This window comes from Phyllostomus discolor, chromosome 6, assembly GCF_004126475.2.
Source record: "Phyllostomus discolor isolate MPI-MPIP mPhyDis1 chromosome 6, mPhyDis1.pri.v3, whole genome shotgun sequence".
Taxonomy (NCBI): Eukaryota; Metazoa; Chordata; class Mammalia; order Chiroptera; family Phyllostomidae; genus Phyllostomus; species Phyllostomus discolor.
In genome coordinates, this window is record NC_040908.2 from 14,819,358 (window position 1) to 14,836,242 (window position 16,885).

Below are 16,885 nucleotides of genomic sequence, written 5' to 3' on the forward strand. Positions count from 1 at the left end.
TTTAAAATTATATTTTTCTAGTTTTCTTTCCTGCAGTAGAGAAATACTATTAATATAAGTTCTGATAATTAGAAACCTTGAATTCTTTGATTAGGTCTGATGGAGAATGTCTTTGGTTATCATTTCAATTGCTTTCATACTTACTGGTCTATTCAAATCATATATTTCTTTTTGCCTGATTTTGATATTTTACATTTTTTCTAAGAATTTAACCATTTCATCAAGCATTTCTCATTTACTTAAGTATGTTATTCAAGCTGTTTGCCTTCTCCTTCCTTTTCTATTTCAATTTCCAAAGAGATTTTATATTTCCTTTCCTCTTTTGCCCTAGAGGCATCCACCAGCCTAGAACCACTTTTATTTTACTTTTGAGGGTTCCTGACTACATAGTGAATGTAAATTAGTATTCCTCACCAGCATGAGGACAGATTATTGGTTAAAATTCTCAGAGAAGCCTGTTTTTTTCCCCCTCTACCCAGAGCTCAAGCTTTGTTGTCTGGTGGGCATATTTTTTTTCTAGCCACCTTTTTACTGATGTGTAGCAATTTAAAAATCCTGGCTCTTTTTCCCTGGGATCTCGATTCCAAATACCCACTTCATACAAGCCTTGTGTTTTGTCCCTTTCTTGTTGTTATCCAAAGTCTTTAGTCACTGACCCTGCAAATCACCTAGGACATTGAAGTGTCAGCTGACTTTCCACTCTATTTTTTAGTTTTCTATTTTTGGGGCTGTATTTTGGGGATGTATTTCCCTTATTCTCTTGTAAAGAGCTAAGTTCTGCATTTTAAAGAATATTTATTATATTTAATTCAGCATTTCCAAGTGTTTTATAGTGGGGAATTATTTAGGTCTGTGATTTGTAGAGGTCATTTTGAGATAAATATATAGAAAGATCATTTGTAAATATAATAACCTGTATTTCAATATCAGTTTTCTTTTTCATTTGATGTTTTTAGTCAATGGTCTATTATGGACATAAGTAATACATGACTAAGCATAAAATCAATTTAAAACTGTTTAAAAGTTAAAACTACCAGTGTGCTAGGGGTATTCAACTGAGTGATAAACTCAGTGACTGAATCATATAGACTTTCAGGAATTCCTCAATATTGCTGTTGAGGCTCTTTTAACATACTCTCAGAGACTGACGTTCTAGTATAAAAGGAAGAAATAAAAAACTGTAACAAATGTTATTTTCACCTTTCAAGTGACCTGGAACACTCTTGCAAAAACCCAGGAGTTTGTTCACTACTGGTTGGGAAATTTTTTCCTACAGAACAAAATAAAAACGCTACAGTTGTCATAATCTGGCTTCTACCTACCTTTTCAGCCTCATCTCTCATTACTTGGCAAAAGTGCGCTTGACAGTCACGACTTGTAATCTCAGTGAAGTTCCCACTTGCTTGAAATGCTCTTTCTTGACCTAAAAACCTTCTGCTGATTCTTCAAACTCCAATGCAAGTGGCAACTTCTTGGGTAATTTTTCTCTTGTCTCTCAAGCAGTTAATGACTATCTTCTGTATTCCCTGGCACTTATATTTCTGTTACAGCATTTACCACACAGTATTGCCATTTATCTGTTTAGAGATATATTTTCCCTCCTAGTATAAGCTCCTTGAATACAGGGATCATACTTATCTTTGTACTGCTGGCACCCCACAAAATACCAAGAACTTAGTACTCAATAAATGATTCATGAATAAATGAATGGAGTGGTAATTGTTCCTATAGATATGAATGTCAAGTGAATCAATATTTGTGTCTATAAGATGAAATGCACTGTCAGTAAATTCTCTAACCTAGAACATTACCTGACTTTTTTTCTTTTTGTGCCTCTCTAGACTTCAAAGCAACATAGATTGAAAAAGATCCAGAAAGTCACAGGTCAGAAAGATCCTATGCTTTGTTTTCAGCTGAAGGCTAATGACAGACCAACTGTGGGTTGCTTTAAAGCTCTATCCTTTAGCCCTGGTTGGTGTGGCTCAGTGGATTGAGCACCAGCCTGTGGACCAAAAGGTGGCTGGTTTAATTCCAATTCCAATTGTGCCTGAGTTGTGGGCTCTCCCATGTAGGTGTTTCCATGCCTCCTTTCCTCATCTCGTTTTGTGTAAAGCTCAAAGTATCAGGAAATAAACTTAGTGAAATTGGAGAATGGGTAACTAAGAGTTTGATGTGGAAAGTTTCAGCACCTTTTTTCTCTACCATAGACACTGGATAGACTCCTTTGGAGGAAAAAAAATATGTGTTATGACCTCTGTATCCCCCACGTCAACTCCCTACTACCATAATTATTCCTGCTCTTTCCAATCACTTACATCTATATTACATGGTGAAGGCAGCACAGTATAGTTTAAAAAACAAACTTGAGATTTGGGTTAAACCTGAGCTCTACCACTAATTAGCTTTAAGATACTGGACATGACTTCACTGTTGTTTCCTTATTTGGAAATAAGGGTTTTGGACTAGGTGATGTCAATAGTCATGATACTAATAGATTCCTCATCTCTGCTCCCAGCTCAACAGTGGGAAGAAAATCTCAGGATGGGCTGCATTAAAACTAACCTGACATGGTGAGTAAAATCGATCTTTTTTTTTTTTAAGATTTTATTTATTTATTTTTAGAGAGGGAAGGGAGGGAGAAAGAGAGAGAGAGAGAAACATCAATGTGCGGTTGCTGGGGGTTATAGCCTGCAACCCAGACATGTACACTGGCTGGGAATCGAACCTGCGACACTTTGGTTCGCAGCCCACGCTCAATCCACTGAGCTATGCCAGCCAGGGCTGAGTAAAATCGATCATTGTTGTCTATTTTTCTTCTTTTCAGCCTATTCTGATAAACTCTAAAAATTTAGGAGTAAGATAGCTGGGACTGTTTCACTTCCTACATTATCATAGCCTTCTCTGTCTAAGTTAAGTCTCTCTTCTTACTGGTTTCCTTACCAGTACGTTCAGTATCACTTCAGTTACACTGACATATTCTTTTTCATCCAGCTTTTCAGGACTCCCTGAAGTATGGACCCAGGAATGTATACTCTGTCTTGAACAGATTTTCCAACATCTGGAAAATGCAAGGTCAGGGAATGTAGTTTCTGAGTGGGAATTGAAGGTGGTAGAGCTTTTAAGAGGGAGGAAGGAAGGGAGTAAAGAGGAGAGGAAGGGATATGAGGAAGCAGGGAGGAAGAGGGAAAAGAGCATTTGTTAGTCTGTTAGTTTGGGCAATAGGGGAAGGTTGTAGGTTCAAAGGAACTTTAAGAACTACTGGTTTATTGATTACTTCCCATTGGAATGGGACAAATGCCTTCCTTTGTCCTGATGGAGGAATTCTTTCCATAATTAATTGATGTTGCCTAAAGCAACTTATTATCCTCCCTTAGTCCAAAATATTTTGCATTTGAAATTGGCCATTATTTTCCCCTTTGTCTACTTTTCCTACCTTTTTCCGGTTCAAAGCAAAATGAAACTTTTCTCTTTATTCCTTAGATCAGTTCTTATGGAATCATGTTTGCCTGAATCACAGTGTATGATTTCTTCCTCCACCTCCTCTGGTTTCGTGGCTCAGGAGCCTGTTCTACCCTTTTGTGACTGTAAGACAGCAAAATATTCTACTACCCACAGCACCTCCTCTGGATCATCATGCAATGACTCCAGTTTGTCTCACTTTTCTGTCTTTTCTGAAGGAACAACTGGGAAATTCCAGTGCCATAGTTTACCTATTTTTTCTAAAAAGCAACCATCTATGTTCAAGAACCAAGGCACATCCCTGCCTCCTCCTCATCTCTCAGAGCTTGGGAAATCAAAACTCTTTCAGAGTTTGGCAACTCTTTCAGCCTTAAGACCTCAAACATCTTTCACCAACTCTACTATCTGCAAACAATTGAAAACAAAGGATGGGAGAAGGAGCAAGAGTCATTTGACATCAGATCATTGGCCAAATTCTATTTTCAAGGACAGACCTCAATTCAAAGGCCAGGATTCAATCCAGATCTCTTCTTTGACTAGGTGGAAGTTAGAGAGACATATGGCTTGGAAGATTTGTACTTTGCAGAAAAAAACAATACCCCTGCCTGTGAGGGAATCATGGGCAATGTTGAATTATTTAACTGAGGTACAAGGAAACATCCCTGAACCAGAAAAACCCCAAATCCAGTTATCTATGCCCATTTATCAAAGCACTGAGCAAAATGTCAACAGTGAATCCCCAGACCTTCCATCATTTCAGCGCCATGTGAACACTGGAGTGGAATCTGGATTAAATAGAACAGAAACAAAAATTTCAGAATCCCTTACCCCAGGTAAACAGTCACAACCTGAGGGTGGCCCCCAAATTCTTGGATCCAAGTTGTTAGTTACATCAATGGGCACTCCACCTCCCCAAAGTTTAGGAGTTGACATAATTGAAAAAGAAACCACTTTATTGCAGAAGGACCCAAAATATACGTTAGAGCTTAGTATAAAGCAGAGGGTAATAGGTCACCCAGAAAAAAACATACAGAAGCATGAGACCCAAGTGACTAGTGTGGAGTTGACGCCAAGGCTACCATATCAAGTCACAGATAGCATAAAGGTAACCCCATTGGCATTAATTCAAGCCATGGATTCCATGGGGATGATTCCGGAATCACATTCAGAGGTGATAGAACCTGTGAGTTTGTTTCCACGACCAAATGACATTGTTAAACCATTGGAAACAGTGAGTGCAAGTTCAAAACCAGCATATCAAGTCATTGAATCAGTGGAGGTAACCCCAAGGCCTCAGCACCAAGTTATAGAATCAAAGAAGATGACCTCAAGACCACTGAATCAAGTCACAGATAATGTGAAGGTAACTCCTGTAGCATTGCTTCAAGTCATGGATTTTATGGGAGTGGTTAAAAGATCACACCCACACATCACAAAATCAATGACCCCAACATCACAACATCAGGATAAGGAGTCAGTGAAAATGAGCACATTGTTGGACCATCAAGTCATACAACCAGGAAAGATGAGTCCAAGGCTACAGCATACAGTCATGGAAACTGTGGAAATGACTCCAGGGACACAACATAAACTTATTAAACCAGCGGGCATAACTTCAAAGCCACAAAATCAAGTCACAGGACCAGTGAACATTATTCCAGGACCAACATGTCAAAACACAAAATCATTGAACATGATGCCCAGGCCATTGCATCAAGTCATGGATATCATGAAAATAACACCAGAGGCACTATTAGAAGCTATGAATTGCATGGGAATAGTTCCCCCTGCACAGCCAGATGGCATAGAATCTGGGAGTTTAACTCCAGATTCACAGATTCATATTTCAAATTTGACCCCAAGGGCAACTCAACCAGGTGATTTGACATCTTCTAGTTTTCCTACTACTATTGATCCACCTGGAATTAGAGAGGCTATGGGTATACCTCCAAAGCCACTGCCTAAAGTCATGGAATCAGTAGGGATGCCATCACATCAATTCACACATTCTCTAAAGATAACCCCAATAGCACTGGGGTCATCCAATGGAATGATCACAGAACCATACTCACAAGTTGTAGAAACTCAGGATTTGACCCCAAAGCTGATATCTCAAGTCAAGAAACCCTTGGAGTTGACTGCTAGGCCATGGATTCAAGTGCTAGACCCTGTGGGGATGACTGTACAACCATATCATCAAGGCACAGAATCTATGGCAGTAACCCCAGTGCCACCTCAAGACATGAAATCTTTGAGGTTGACCCCATGGCATCAAATCCCAGAGTATTCAGAGATGAGCCCAAGGCAAAGCCACCAAGTTATAGAAACTGTGGGACTGACCTCTGACACATGCTTACAAATGAAGAAATCTGTAGGGTTGACACAGTCACATCATCAACTAATGGAATCTCTAGGGACAATCCCAAAGTCACTGGGTCAAGGTACAGAATCGACTGGAATGAGCGGAAGACCACTGCATCAAGTTACAGAATCCTCAGTACTGACTACATCACTGCATCAAGGTGTGAAAAATATGGGGGCAAATCCAATGCCACAACTTAAAGTTATGGATTCTATGAAGTCATCACCTGGGTTGCCAAATGTAAAATATGAGAAACAGATCATGGGAAGGGAGTTGAAAAGTATAAAATCTATAGATAAAACCACAGGTTCAATCCCACACATAGTAAAATATGGACAGCTGATCCCAACTGTGAACTCTACAGAATCAGCCATAGAACTTCAACAGCTGAGTGTAAAATCTGATGAGTTGACCCTCATTCCACAACTGCAAAGTGGGAAATCTGTGCAGTCATACCTAGGACCTCACCCTCAAGGTGAGAAAGCTATCCAATTGACCCTAGGACCACAACAGCAAAGTGAAAAATCTGCTGAGTTAGCATCAGCACCACAGTTGCAAAGTAGGAATTCTATAGGAACTGGAGGAACTGTGACCTCCAGTTCACAGTTGCAAGGTATGGAATGCATTCATTTGAGCCTGCCACCAGACTTACCAGGTACAAAAACTGTGGAGTTGACCCCAAGACCACAACAGGAAGATATGAAATCTGTGGAGTGCACCCTAAAGCCATGGTTACAAGATACAAGATCTGAGGAGATAGCCCAAGTACTATTGCTTAAAGATGTGAAAACTCCTCAAGTGGTAGAATGTAGGAGGTTGATTCCTGAGACACATGTAGAAGGTATGAAATATGAGGAGCTGATCCAAAGGGTACACATTCCAGCAGCACAAGCTGTAGAATTGGTACCCAAGCCAAGTCATCAAGCCATAGAATCTGAAGAATTGACCTCATGGCATCAAGCTTCAGAAACTTTAGGGATGATTTCAGAGCCAGGATATCAAGAAACAGAATCAAAGTTAACCTCTGACACTTGTCATCACAAGAAAGAATCTGTGGGGTTTATACAATCATCTTTAGGAAATACCCCAGGGCCATTGAGACATGCTTCAAAATCTAGGCAGATGAACTCAATGCCATTCCAAGGTACCCCTGAGACAAAGCTTCAAAGTATAAAAGCCACGGAGGAGACTCCAGTGTCACAAGATACAATACGAGAATCTCCGAAAGTGGTACCAGGATCTGAGGTGCAAGGTATGAAATCAAAGGTGTTAATCCCAGACTCCCAACGTATTAAGTTTGTTCTGAATCTAGAAGCATATTCAGAAGTTATGAACTATGAGGAGTTGACCTCAGAACCACAATTTCAAAGTGTAAAATCTGTGCCATTGACCTCAGAACCACAGCACCAAAGTATAAAACTTGAGTCAGTCCCATTTGTGATAGGATCTAAAGAGTTTATTACAGGATCAGAACCACATGTAATGGAGTTGAATCCAGAACCACAGCCCAAGGAAGCAAAGTCCAGGCAGTTGGATCTAGAGCCACAATTACAGGATGTGAAATATGTTAATTTAATCCAAGAGTCAACTACTACCAAAGCAGTAGAATCTGAGAAGCTGATAAAAGAGCCAGTGCTACAAAGTATGATATTAGAGGACTTGACTATAGGGCCACAGTCACAAAGTGTCAGATTTTCAAAGTTATCTCCAGAGCCACTTCTCCAAGGAAAAAAATCTGTAGATTTAATCTCAGGGCCCCCACACCATGTTATGAAAGCTGATGAATTGACCCCAGCTTCCCCTGTGCAAGAAATCAAACCACCAGGTTTTACACTACAGCCAAAGCATCTAAGTGTTATACCTGTACAGTCAACTCCTGAACCACAACCTCAAGGTATCAAATTGGTGGAACTAAACTCAGGACTATGCTCAAAAGATGTTAAATTTTCTGATTTGGACCCAGAAGCAAAGCATAAATGTTTCAAACATGGGCAGTTTATACCAGAAACACAGATTCAGGATATAAAGTCGGTAGCGGTTGCAGCACAGTCACCTTTGCAGTTAAGCCAAGGGCTCCCAGTTGAAAATACGAAATCTGTTTTGTCTGTTGAAGGATCACAATTTCACAGCATGAAATCTGTGAAATTGACCTCAGAAATACAATTTCAAGGTGTGAAATCTGAGGAACTGAAACTAGGACCAAGACAGCAAGATGTGAAATTTTCTGAATTGACTTCAGGGCCAAAGCTTCAAGGTGTCACATTTGGGGAGCAAACCCCAGTACCACTGTTTCATCATGTGAATTCTGTGATGACTCCAGAGTTAGGGCTTCAAGATTCTAAATTAGTGAAGATGTCTCCAGAGCTTCAAGATAAGAAACAGATTGGGCTTAACCCAGGGCCATGGCTACATGATGTCAAATTTTGTGATCTGACATCAGGAACCCAATCTCAAGGTGTGAAATCTTCAGAGTTAAAATCAGGGCCACAAAAACAATATATGAAAATTTTTGAGTTCACTCCAGAGCCAAAGAAGCAAGGAGGAAGATCTACGGAGTTGACCCCAGGACCTGAGCAGCAAGGGGTTAAACCTGAGATGTCAGTACCAGAGCCACTGTTTCAAGGTGTAAAATGTGTAGAGGTTGGTCAAATGTTAAGCGTTAACAGTGACATTTCACATAAATTAGTGTTAGAGCCACAGATTGCAGATGTGAAGTCTATGGAGTCGACTCCTGAGCAACAGTTGCCAAGTGTCAACTTTTCTGAGTTGACCAGAAGACCACAGTTACAAGGTATGAAATCTGAATTGATCCAAGGACCACAGTTAAAAGATGTAAAACCTGTGGAGTGGACCCCAATCTCAAGGTTTCAAGATTTAAAATCTGAGACACTAATCCCAGAGCCACAGCTAGAAGACATGAAATCTGTGGATTTAACCCCATGGTCACATTTGGGAGGTATGAAATCTATTCCGTTAACACCAAAGCCACAGTTTGGAGATGTGAAATCTATGGTATTAACCCCTGGGCCATGGGTGGGAGCTACACAACAAGTGGAGCAGACTCCAGGCTCAAAACTTCAAGGTTTAAAGTCTGAGTTGTTGATTTCAGAATCAGAGGTGGAAGATGTGAAGTCTGTGACCTTAAGTCCAGGACAATGCCTAAGATGCCCAAGTCCTCAGCTGGAAGATGAGAAATCTGTGGAGATAAACTTAAGGCCACAGACAGATGTCAAGTCTGTAAAAACCATCCCAGATTCCAATCTTCAGGCTGTGAAATCTGTTCAGTTGACTCTGCATTCAAGAATTCAAGAATTTAAAACTGTGGAGTTGGTCCCAAAAACACAAATGCAAAATGTGAAAGCCATAGAATTAAAACTGGGGCCAAAGACGCAAGTTGAGAATTCTGGGCCTTTTACACCAGAGCCATTACTCCAAGAGCCTCAATTGCAAGGTATGAAACCTGAAGAATTTACTTTAGAGCCACAAATGCAAGACATGAAATTTGTGGAGATTACCCCATGTTTCAAACTTGAAAGTTTAGACTCATTAGAGGAGACTCCAGATCCATTGCAATGTGTAAAATCTGTGAAGTTGACTCCAAGGCCAAAGAAGCAGATAGTAAAACCCACAAATGTAACCAGAATGCGAAAATTTCATGGAGTAAAATCTGTGGATTTAGCTCCAAGGCAACAGTTTCAAGGGATGGCACTTTTGAATTTAACTCCTAAGAAGTTAAAACTTGAAGCACAGCTGCAAAGCATAAAATCTCCCAAGTTGACCCCAGGGCCACAGTTACACCAAGTGAAACCCTTGGTGTCAACTTTAGAACCACAGATTCAAGGGGTGGAAACTGTTGATCTAAAACAAGAGACACCACTTGGAAGTATGAGACGTATTCAGTGGACACCAGAACCTGAGTTCCAAGGTGTGAAATCTATAGGGTTAAATCTTGGTTCACAATCTCAAGGTGTCAAATCAGCAAAGTTGAAGTCATTGATACAGTCAAGAAATGTGAAATCATCTAAATTGATTCGAGGACCAAAAACTCAAGGTGCAACACATATGGAGTTCAACTGTGGGCCACAGTTGCAGAGTGTGAAAACCCCTGAGTCACCCCCAGAACAACTGCAGAAAGGGACATTTTTGGCCTCAACATCAGAGCCACAGCTTCAAGGCATAAAAAGTGTGGAGTTAAACCAACAGCCACAGCTTGGAAGTATGAAATCAGTTCAGTGGATACCTGCATTAGAGTTTCAATGTATGAAATCTCTGTTAAATCTTGGGTTACAATCTCAATGTGTCAAACCAGCAGAGTTGAAACCTTTGACAAAGTCAGGAGATACAACATCATCTAAGTTGACTCCAAAGCCAGAACTCCAAGGTATACAATCTTTGGCGTCATTCCAGGAACATCAGCCTGAAGGTTTTGATTTGAAACGTCTGCAGTTTAGAAGTATGAAATCATGTGACCTGACTTCGAGGTCAAAGCCCTGTGATATAAAATCTATGATGTCCAAATCTAGTCTTCACTTGCATGATGGGAAATCTCCTAAATTGACCTCAGGACTGCGGCTTCAAGAAGCGAAACCCTTACAGTCATCCCCAGGAACACAGCTTCAAGGGGTAAAGTCTCCAGTGCTTACACAAGAACCACAACTTCTAGGTGTAAAATCTGGGGTATTAAGTCAATTTCAGAGTGATAAAATGATGCAGTCGAGCTCCCCACTACACTTGAAAAGTATGAACTCATCTAAGTTGGCTCTTCAGAAAAAGCTTCAAGATGTGAAATCGGAGGATTTCAACTTTCGGTCACAATGGCAAGATCTAAAATCTTCTAAGTTGCCTCTTGGTATAAAGTCCCAAGATACGAAGTTTACTGAGTTAAATCCCAGCTCACAGATGCAAGATACAACATTGTCTAAATCGAATATAGAGACAAAGATTCAAAGTTTCAAATTTAAATATTTCAACCCCAAATCATTGGTACAAGTTATGAAATCTTCTCAAAGGACTTCAAAGACAAAGCTTCAAGATACAAAAGACAAAAAAATCAGCATTGTCCCCCAGTTGCAATCTTCTGAGCCAATACTGGGGACAAAGCTTGAAAAAGTGAAATCAGAAGAATTCAAGTCAGGTCCACAGTTGCAAGATATAAAATCTTCTAGGATGGTCGTGGGTATAGAGCTTCAAGATGTAAAATCTATGAATTTCGGGTCTGGATCACACTTGCAGGGTATGAAATCTTTTGAAGTGATCCCAAAGGAAAAGCTTCAAGGTGTGGAATCTGTAGAATTAAAACCTAGTCCAAAGTTACAAGATGAGAAATCAGATTTGACCCTGGGGAGGAAGTTTCCAGGTGCAAAATCTGTAGAGTTGGATTCAGGTCCAAAATTACAAGACATAAAATGTTCTGACTTGATCATAGGTATAAAGCTTCAAGATTTAAAATCGGTGGGGTTCAACTCTAGATCACACTTTAAAGGTATGAAATCTTCTGAAGTGATCCCAGAGACAAAATTTCAAGAAGTGAAATCGTTTTTCAACTCTGAGCCACAGACACAAAGTGAAAAATCTCAGTCAATTCAAGCAACAAAGCTTCAAGCTGTGAACTCCTTAAGGTCCAACCATGGTCCAAAATTACAAGGTGGAAAATCTGATTTAACCCAGAAGAGGAAGCTTCAAGATGTGAAATCTGTTGAGTTAAAGCCTGATGCACATTTACAAGTTGTGACATCTGAGTTAACACCAGAGACAAAGCTTCAAAGTGAAGAATCTGTGGAGTTCATCACTGGGCCAATGTGTCAAGATACGGAATCTTTTGAATCAACTCTAGGTACAAAGGAACAAGATGTTAAATCTTTGGGGTTTAACTCAGCCCCACAAGATAGGAAATTGTCTATGTTGACACAAGGCACACACCTACCAGGTGTGAAATCTGTGGAATTCAACTCTGGGACAAATTTGCAAGGTGCAGAATCTTCTGAATTGGTAAATCTTCAAATTATGACCTCTACAGAGATAAAAAATGGCCCCAGCTTTCAGGTTGCAAAACCCTCTGATTTGGCCTTGGAATCAAAGGCTCACAGTGTAATAGCTTCTGAGTTCAATTCTGGAAAGCAGTGGCAAGGGATGAAATCTGATTTGACCACCAAGACGAAGCTTCCAGATGAGCCATTTCTGGAATTCAAGCATGAACCTAAATTGCAAGGTGGGAAATCCTCTGAACTGAATCCAGAGCCACAGCTTCAATGTATAACTTTTATGGCATTCAACACTGGGCCAGAGTTGCAAGGTCTGGAATCCTCTGAGTTGAATCCCGGGCCAGAGCTTCAAGGTACAAAAGCTAATGTGTTCTGCCTTGAACCACATTTGCAAGGTATAAATTCTTCCTCATTAATTTCAGAACCAAAACTTCAGTGTATAAATTCTACTGGCTGCAACCCTGGACCACATTTGCAAGGTGTGAACTCTTCTGAATTTTTACTCTCAGAACTTCAAAGTATGAAATCTTCTGAATTGAATCCAGGGACAGAGATTCAAAGTGAGACATCGATGGTGTTCAACCCTGGACCACATTGGCAAGGTCTGAAATCTAAACTGATTCTAGACTCAAAGTTTCTAGGTGCAGCACCTATGGAATGCAACCCTGGGCCACAGGTGCAGTGTGAAAGTTCTTGTGAATTGAATCCTGGGCCAAAATTACAATGTGTAAATTCGACTGGTTGCATCCCTGAGCCACTCTTGGAAGGTGTAAAACCTTTTGAGTTGACTCCAGGGACAAAATTTCAGGGTATAATGACAACAGAGCTCAACTCTGGCCCAAAGTTGCAAGGTGTGAATTCTTCTGAATTGAATTCAGGGTCAGAACTTCAATGCATAAACTCTATAAAGTTTAATCCAGGGCCACAAATACATGGCATGAAATCTTGTGAATTGAACCCTGGGCCAGAATCTCAAGGAACAAAGTCTATTTTGTTTAATCCTGGACCATATTTGCAATGTGTAAAATCTTCTCACTTAACTCCTGGGACAAAGTTTCCAGAAGTCCAAGTTTTGGAGAACCCCCTTGGGCCACAGCAACACGTTGGGCACTCTGTTTTGGGTCCTCAATTAAATGGTGCAAAATCTGTGTTATTTTTACCACAGCCATTGCTTGAAGATGTAAAGTCTATGACGATGAACAAAGAACCGTTACTTTGTGGTGCAAATTCTGTAAAAGTGATTTCAGACTCTGAGCTTCAGGACTTAAAATATGAGGTGTCTGCACTAGAGTCATGCTTTAAAAGAGTGAAATCTGTGGAGTTAAATCCAGGATCAAATACTGAGTTGAAATCTGCAGAATTAACCTCACAGCTAACATCTTCATTTGAAGATCCTACAATGTTGACTCATGAACAAGAGCTTCAGGCTGTGAAATCTATAGGGATAAAGATAAGGCCTCCTCAAGTTATGGATTCTGAGGATTTGAATCTAAGACAGGTATATCAGAATAGGGAATCTGAGGAGTTAACATCAGGAGAAGAGTTACAGACAGGGAATTATTTCTCTAGGTTTCTACATAACTCTTCAAACTCAGTCATCTCAAGCACTGTCAAAACAACATCTGAATTAGGAGGCCTTCGGGATTCTGAGATGACCAAAGTATCAAGAGCCTTGGATATAAAAAGCCTTTGTACAGGTATTTTGCAGCCTGAAGAGACGTTTGCTTCAAACTTTCCCTTGTCCTTTCATAATCAACTCTCTGACAAGACAGCTCACACTGTAGAAAACCCCCATTCTGAGACCCCAGGAGTGAATGTCATATCTAAGGAGAGGATTCAGAAGGGGCAGGTGGCAGAGTTAGAGAATTCACTCCAGGGCCTCTTCCAACATCCACCAAAAAGCTGGAGATCACTAGCTAGGCCCTTCCAGACAGGATCAGGGGCTCAAAGAGACCTTACCTGGTCTGTCCTGGGAAGACAACAGAATGTCTGGGAGAGTCACTCCTGGAAGCAGAAACTACCTAGAAAATATCTCTCCAATATGCTAATGCTGGGGAATGTCTTGGGGACCACTATGGAAAGGAAGTTTTGTTCTCAAATGCCTTTAACAGAAGGAGTCACTACAGATACCCAACCTATTCAGAATTTATTTGGGGTTCCAGCTGAATTGATGGAATTTTCCCAGAGTCTGCTAGAGATGGGTCAAGGTACTATTTCTCAGGCTTCAGCGGTCAAAAACTACATTCAAAGACATACTTCATGTCATGGTCATGAGAAAAGAATGGCCTTAAGGATGTGGACACGTGGTTCTATGTCCTCCATAATACAACAATACTCTGGAACTAGAGTGAGAATAAAGAAAACAAAGCTCAGTGATATATCCCAGGAAGTCATTCAGCACATGCCTATTTCATATACAGGGGACCAGCTCCTTGACCCAGTAAAGTCAGAGTCTTCCTTCAATATAGTTTTCACTATGAAAGATCCTGTTCCAGTGAAAGAGAGTGAGAACTCACAGACTGATTCACAGACAAGGATTTTTGAGTCCCAATACCCCCTTAAGTCAAGTTATCTTTCCCAGGACAACTCTGTTTTCTCAGAACAACTCCAGTTGCTACAAGATCTGCAGCTAAAAATAGCAGCAAAACTGTTAAGAAGTCAAATACCCCACAATGTGCCTCCACCACTAGCTTCAGGACTGGTCCTGAAATACCCTATCTGTTTACAGTGTGGCCGATGTTCAGGTTTCAATTGTTGTCATAAATTACAGGACACTTTGGGGCCTTACCTTATTATCTATCCACGGCTCTGCTTTGTAAGCAGTCCTGAAGGTCATGGGGAGATTAGATTGCGTCTTGGCTTTAGGTTGCAGTCTGGGAGAAGATCCCAAGTCCCAAAGTATCATAGAAGAGACAGACCCATTACACCAAGGAGCCTGATATCATCATCATTAAGGAAAGCTAAAATCTGTACTCAAGCTTCCAAGAATTCTACTTCCACAATAGATTTCCCATTTCAGTCTTCCCAGTCTCCTGCTCCTATACAAGTCCACATTAGGCAAAAGCAATGTGGCAGCCCTGACCTTATAGGAAAGACAGATAGTAGAGAACCTGGACACTATGAATTCACTGAAGTTCACTCTTTACCAGAGAGTGACTCTAAAAGCAATCAGGATGAAGTATGGGCTGAAATGAGAAGCCAAAGCACCTGTGATTCAAAATATCCAACGAAAAAAATCTCCAAGGGAGTTAGAATAAAAAACAAAAAGTTCTACACAAACAGTAGAACCTTAAAACACAGTCTCTCTAGGGAACTACCAGCCCAGTTAAAAATGAAAAGGAAAGGAGCACCTCAGACAACTACTGACTCTTTTAAAAGACAGCCTAAGACATCCTCCCAACCCAAATTCATTCAGCTGGTTTTTCAGGGACTAAGGAAGGCATTCCAAACAGCACACAGAATTATGGCGTTTGTTGGGCAGAAATCTGAGGACAGAGCAAGGGCAGGCCATTTGTGGTCAAGCAAAAATTACCAAACAAAACAAAAAGCCAGAGACTACTGCTTACTAAGAGATATTGAAAAAGACAGGATGCCAGTTACGAAGCTAAAGCCAACAGACCCAACCACTGAACAGGAGAGCATGTTGTGGGAAGGAACAGACCAACTCAGATCAGCTCAACAACCAAAAACAGATAGCTCTTTCCATCTCAGACTTTTCCCACTGCTCCCACGCAGAGTTTCCCAAGGAAGCGCCACTCCCCAAAACACCACAATCAGACATCGTTTGGGTACCATTCAAAATGGCAGTGGCTGCAGACCTAAGAAAAATTTCTACCGAAAAGAAATCTCTAGCCCGGAGTCCAAGAACTTCAAAACAGGACTCAGCGGTCAGGCCCAAGGGAGAATCCTATATGGTTCTGCTATGAAGAGAACCTCACACAGTCGCCTTAAAGACAAACTCACACGTAAGAAACCAGACCACCACAGCTTCCTTAGGGAAAGAAGCGCTTGCACTTTCTCTGAGAGGAGACGTCCCAGTCCCTCTCCGAGAAATCATTGCCGTTTCTCTCGGAGAAGCCTTCGCAGTCCCCCTCAGAGGAGCCGTCTGAGTCCATCTGAAAGGAGCCATTGCAGTCCCCCTCAGAGAAGCGATTGCAGTTCCTCTCAGAAAAGCCATCACAGTCCATCTCAGAGAAACCATTGCAGTCCCTCTCAGAGGGGACATCGCAGTCCCTCTCAGAGGAGCCGTCGTAGTCTCTCTCAGAGGAGCCGTCATAGTCTCTCTCAGAGGAGACATCGAAGTTCTTCTCAGAGGAGACATCGCAGTCCATCTCAGAAGAGCCATCTCGGTCCCTCTGAGAGGAGATGTCACAGACCCTCCGAGAGAGGCCACCGCCCCTCTAAGAGAAGAGGAGGATACAGTCTTTCTGAACGCAGGCAACCCAGGCTCTGTGAGAGGAGTCGTGGCAGTCCCTCGAAGAGGAGAGGGCACAGTCACTCTGAGTGGAGCCAACACAGTCCATCTGAGAGAGAACATCACAGTTCCCCTAAGGAGAGCCCCCGACATAGTTTGTATAAAGATCTCAAGGCTCACTCAAATTATGTCTCCTAAGGACCTTACAAGAAAACCCCAAAGCAGGGCAAGTTTGGAGTCTCGAAGAGAGTAGATGAGATTTCCGACCCCATTATTCATTTATTCCCTCAAGTCCTCACCAAGCTTGCCTCTCCTGGCTTCTTTCCTGCCCAGCTACTGGCTCCAGTTCCAGCACCCTCAGCAATGAAAAGAGTTTATGCCTCTCCATCAGGGGGCTGGGGCAACGGGAGTGGGCCTGCAGTTTCTCTAAGATTAATAAAGGGGCAATAACTGATTTCCTTGTGCATGTAGAAAGACCACTCGTCTTACTCGGTGGAGGATGGAGGGTGGAGGGACACGAAAGGGGAGGGTCCAGGGGCCAGACTAAAGCTCCACCCCCAACTCACAGTCCCCGAGGTCCCACAACCTAATCCAGAGGGCGGGGTCTCAGAGGAATTGGAGGGCGATCCGACCCCTCACGTGACTCACTCCGCCGCAGCCCCCTGGAAA

General features: G+C 41.6%; 2 protein-coding genes across 2 annotated transcripts; both read left to right on the plus strand.

Annotated features, from left to right (window-relative positions):
• The first annotated feature begins 1,839 nt into the window (after window positions 1–1,839).
• On the plus strand, window positions 1,840–5,373 carry LOC118501432. Its single transcript, XM_036029950.1, has 4 exons — window positions 1,840–1,884; window positions 2,516–2,570; window positions 2,992–4,642; window positions 5,356–5,373. The coding sequence occupies exons 3-4, from the start codon at window positions 3,341–3,343 to the stop codon at window positions 5,371–5,373; spliced, it is 1,320 nt and encodes a 439-aa protein (XP_035885843.1). The 5' UTR covers window positions 1,840–1,884; window positions 2,516–2,570; window positions 2,992–3,340.
• Window positions 5,374–7,857: 2,484 nt separating this feature from the next.
• LOC118501041 (uncharacterized protein C2orf16-like) lies at window positions 7,858–16,868 on the plus strand. The gene is made up of 2 exons (XM_036027782.1): window positions 7,858–8,777; window positions 9,273–16,868. Exons 1-2 carry the CDS (start codon window positions 7,952–7,954, stop codon window positions 16,412–16,414), a joined length of 7,968 nt encoding a protein of 2,655 aa, XP_035883675.1. The 5' UTR covers window positions 7,858–7,951; the 3' UTR covers window positions 16,415–16,868.
• Window positions 16,869–16,885: the final 17 nt, after the last annotated feature.

Excerpts from the sequence above, each read along its gene's own strand:
- LOC118501432 (XM_036029950.1), top strand. The coding sequence starts at position 3,341 with ATGTTGCCTAAAGCAACTTATTATCCTCCCTTAGTCCAAAATATTTTG.
- LOC118501041 (XM_036027782.1), top strand. The coding sequence starts at position 7,952 with ATGAAATCTGTGAAATTGACCTCAGAAATACAATTTCAAGGTGTGAAA. Across the intron at positions 8,778-9,272 it reads CCCATGGTCACATTTGGGAG|GTATGAAACCTGAAGAATTT; the intron begins GTATGAAATCTA and ends CTCAATTGCAAG.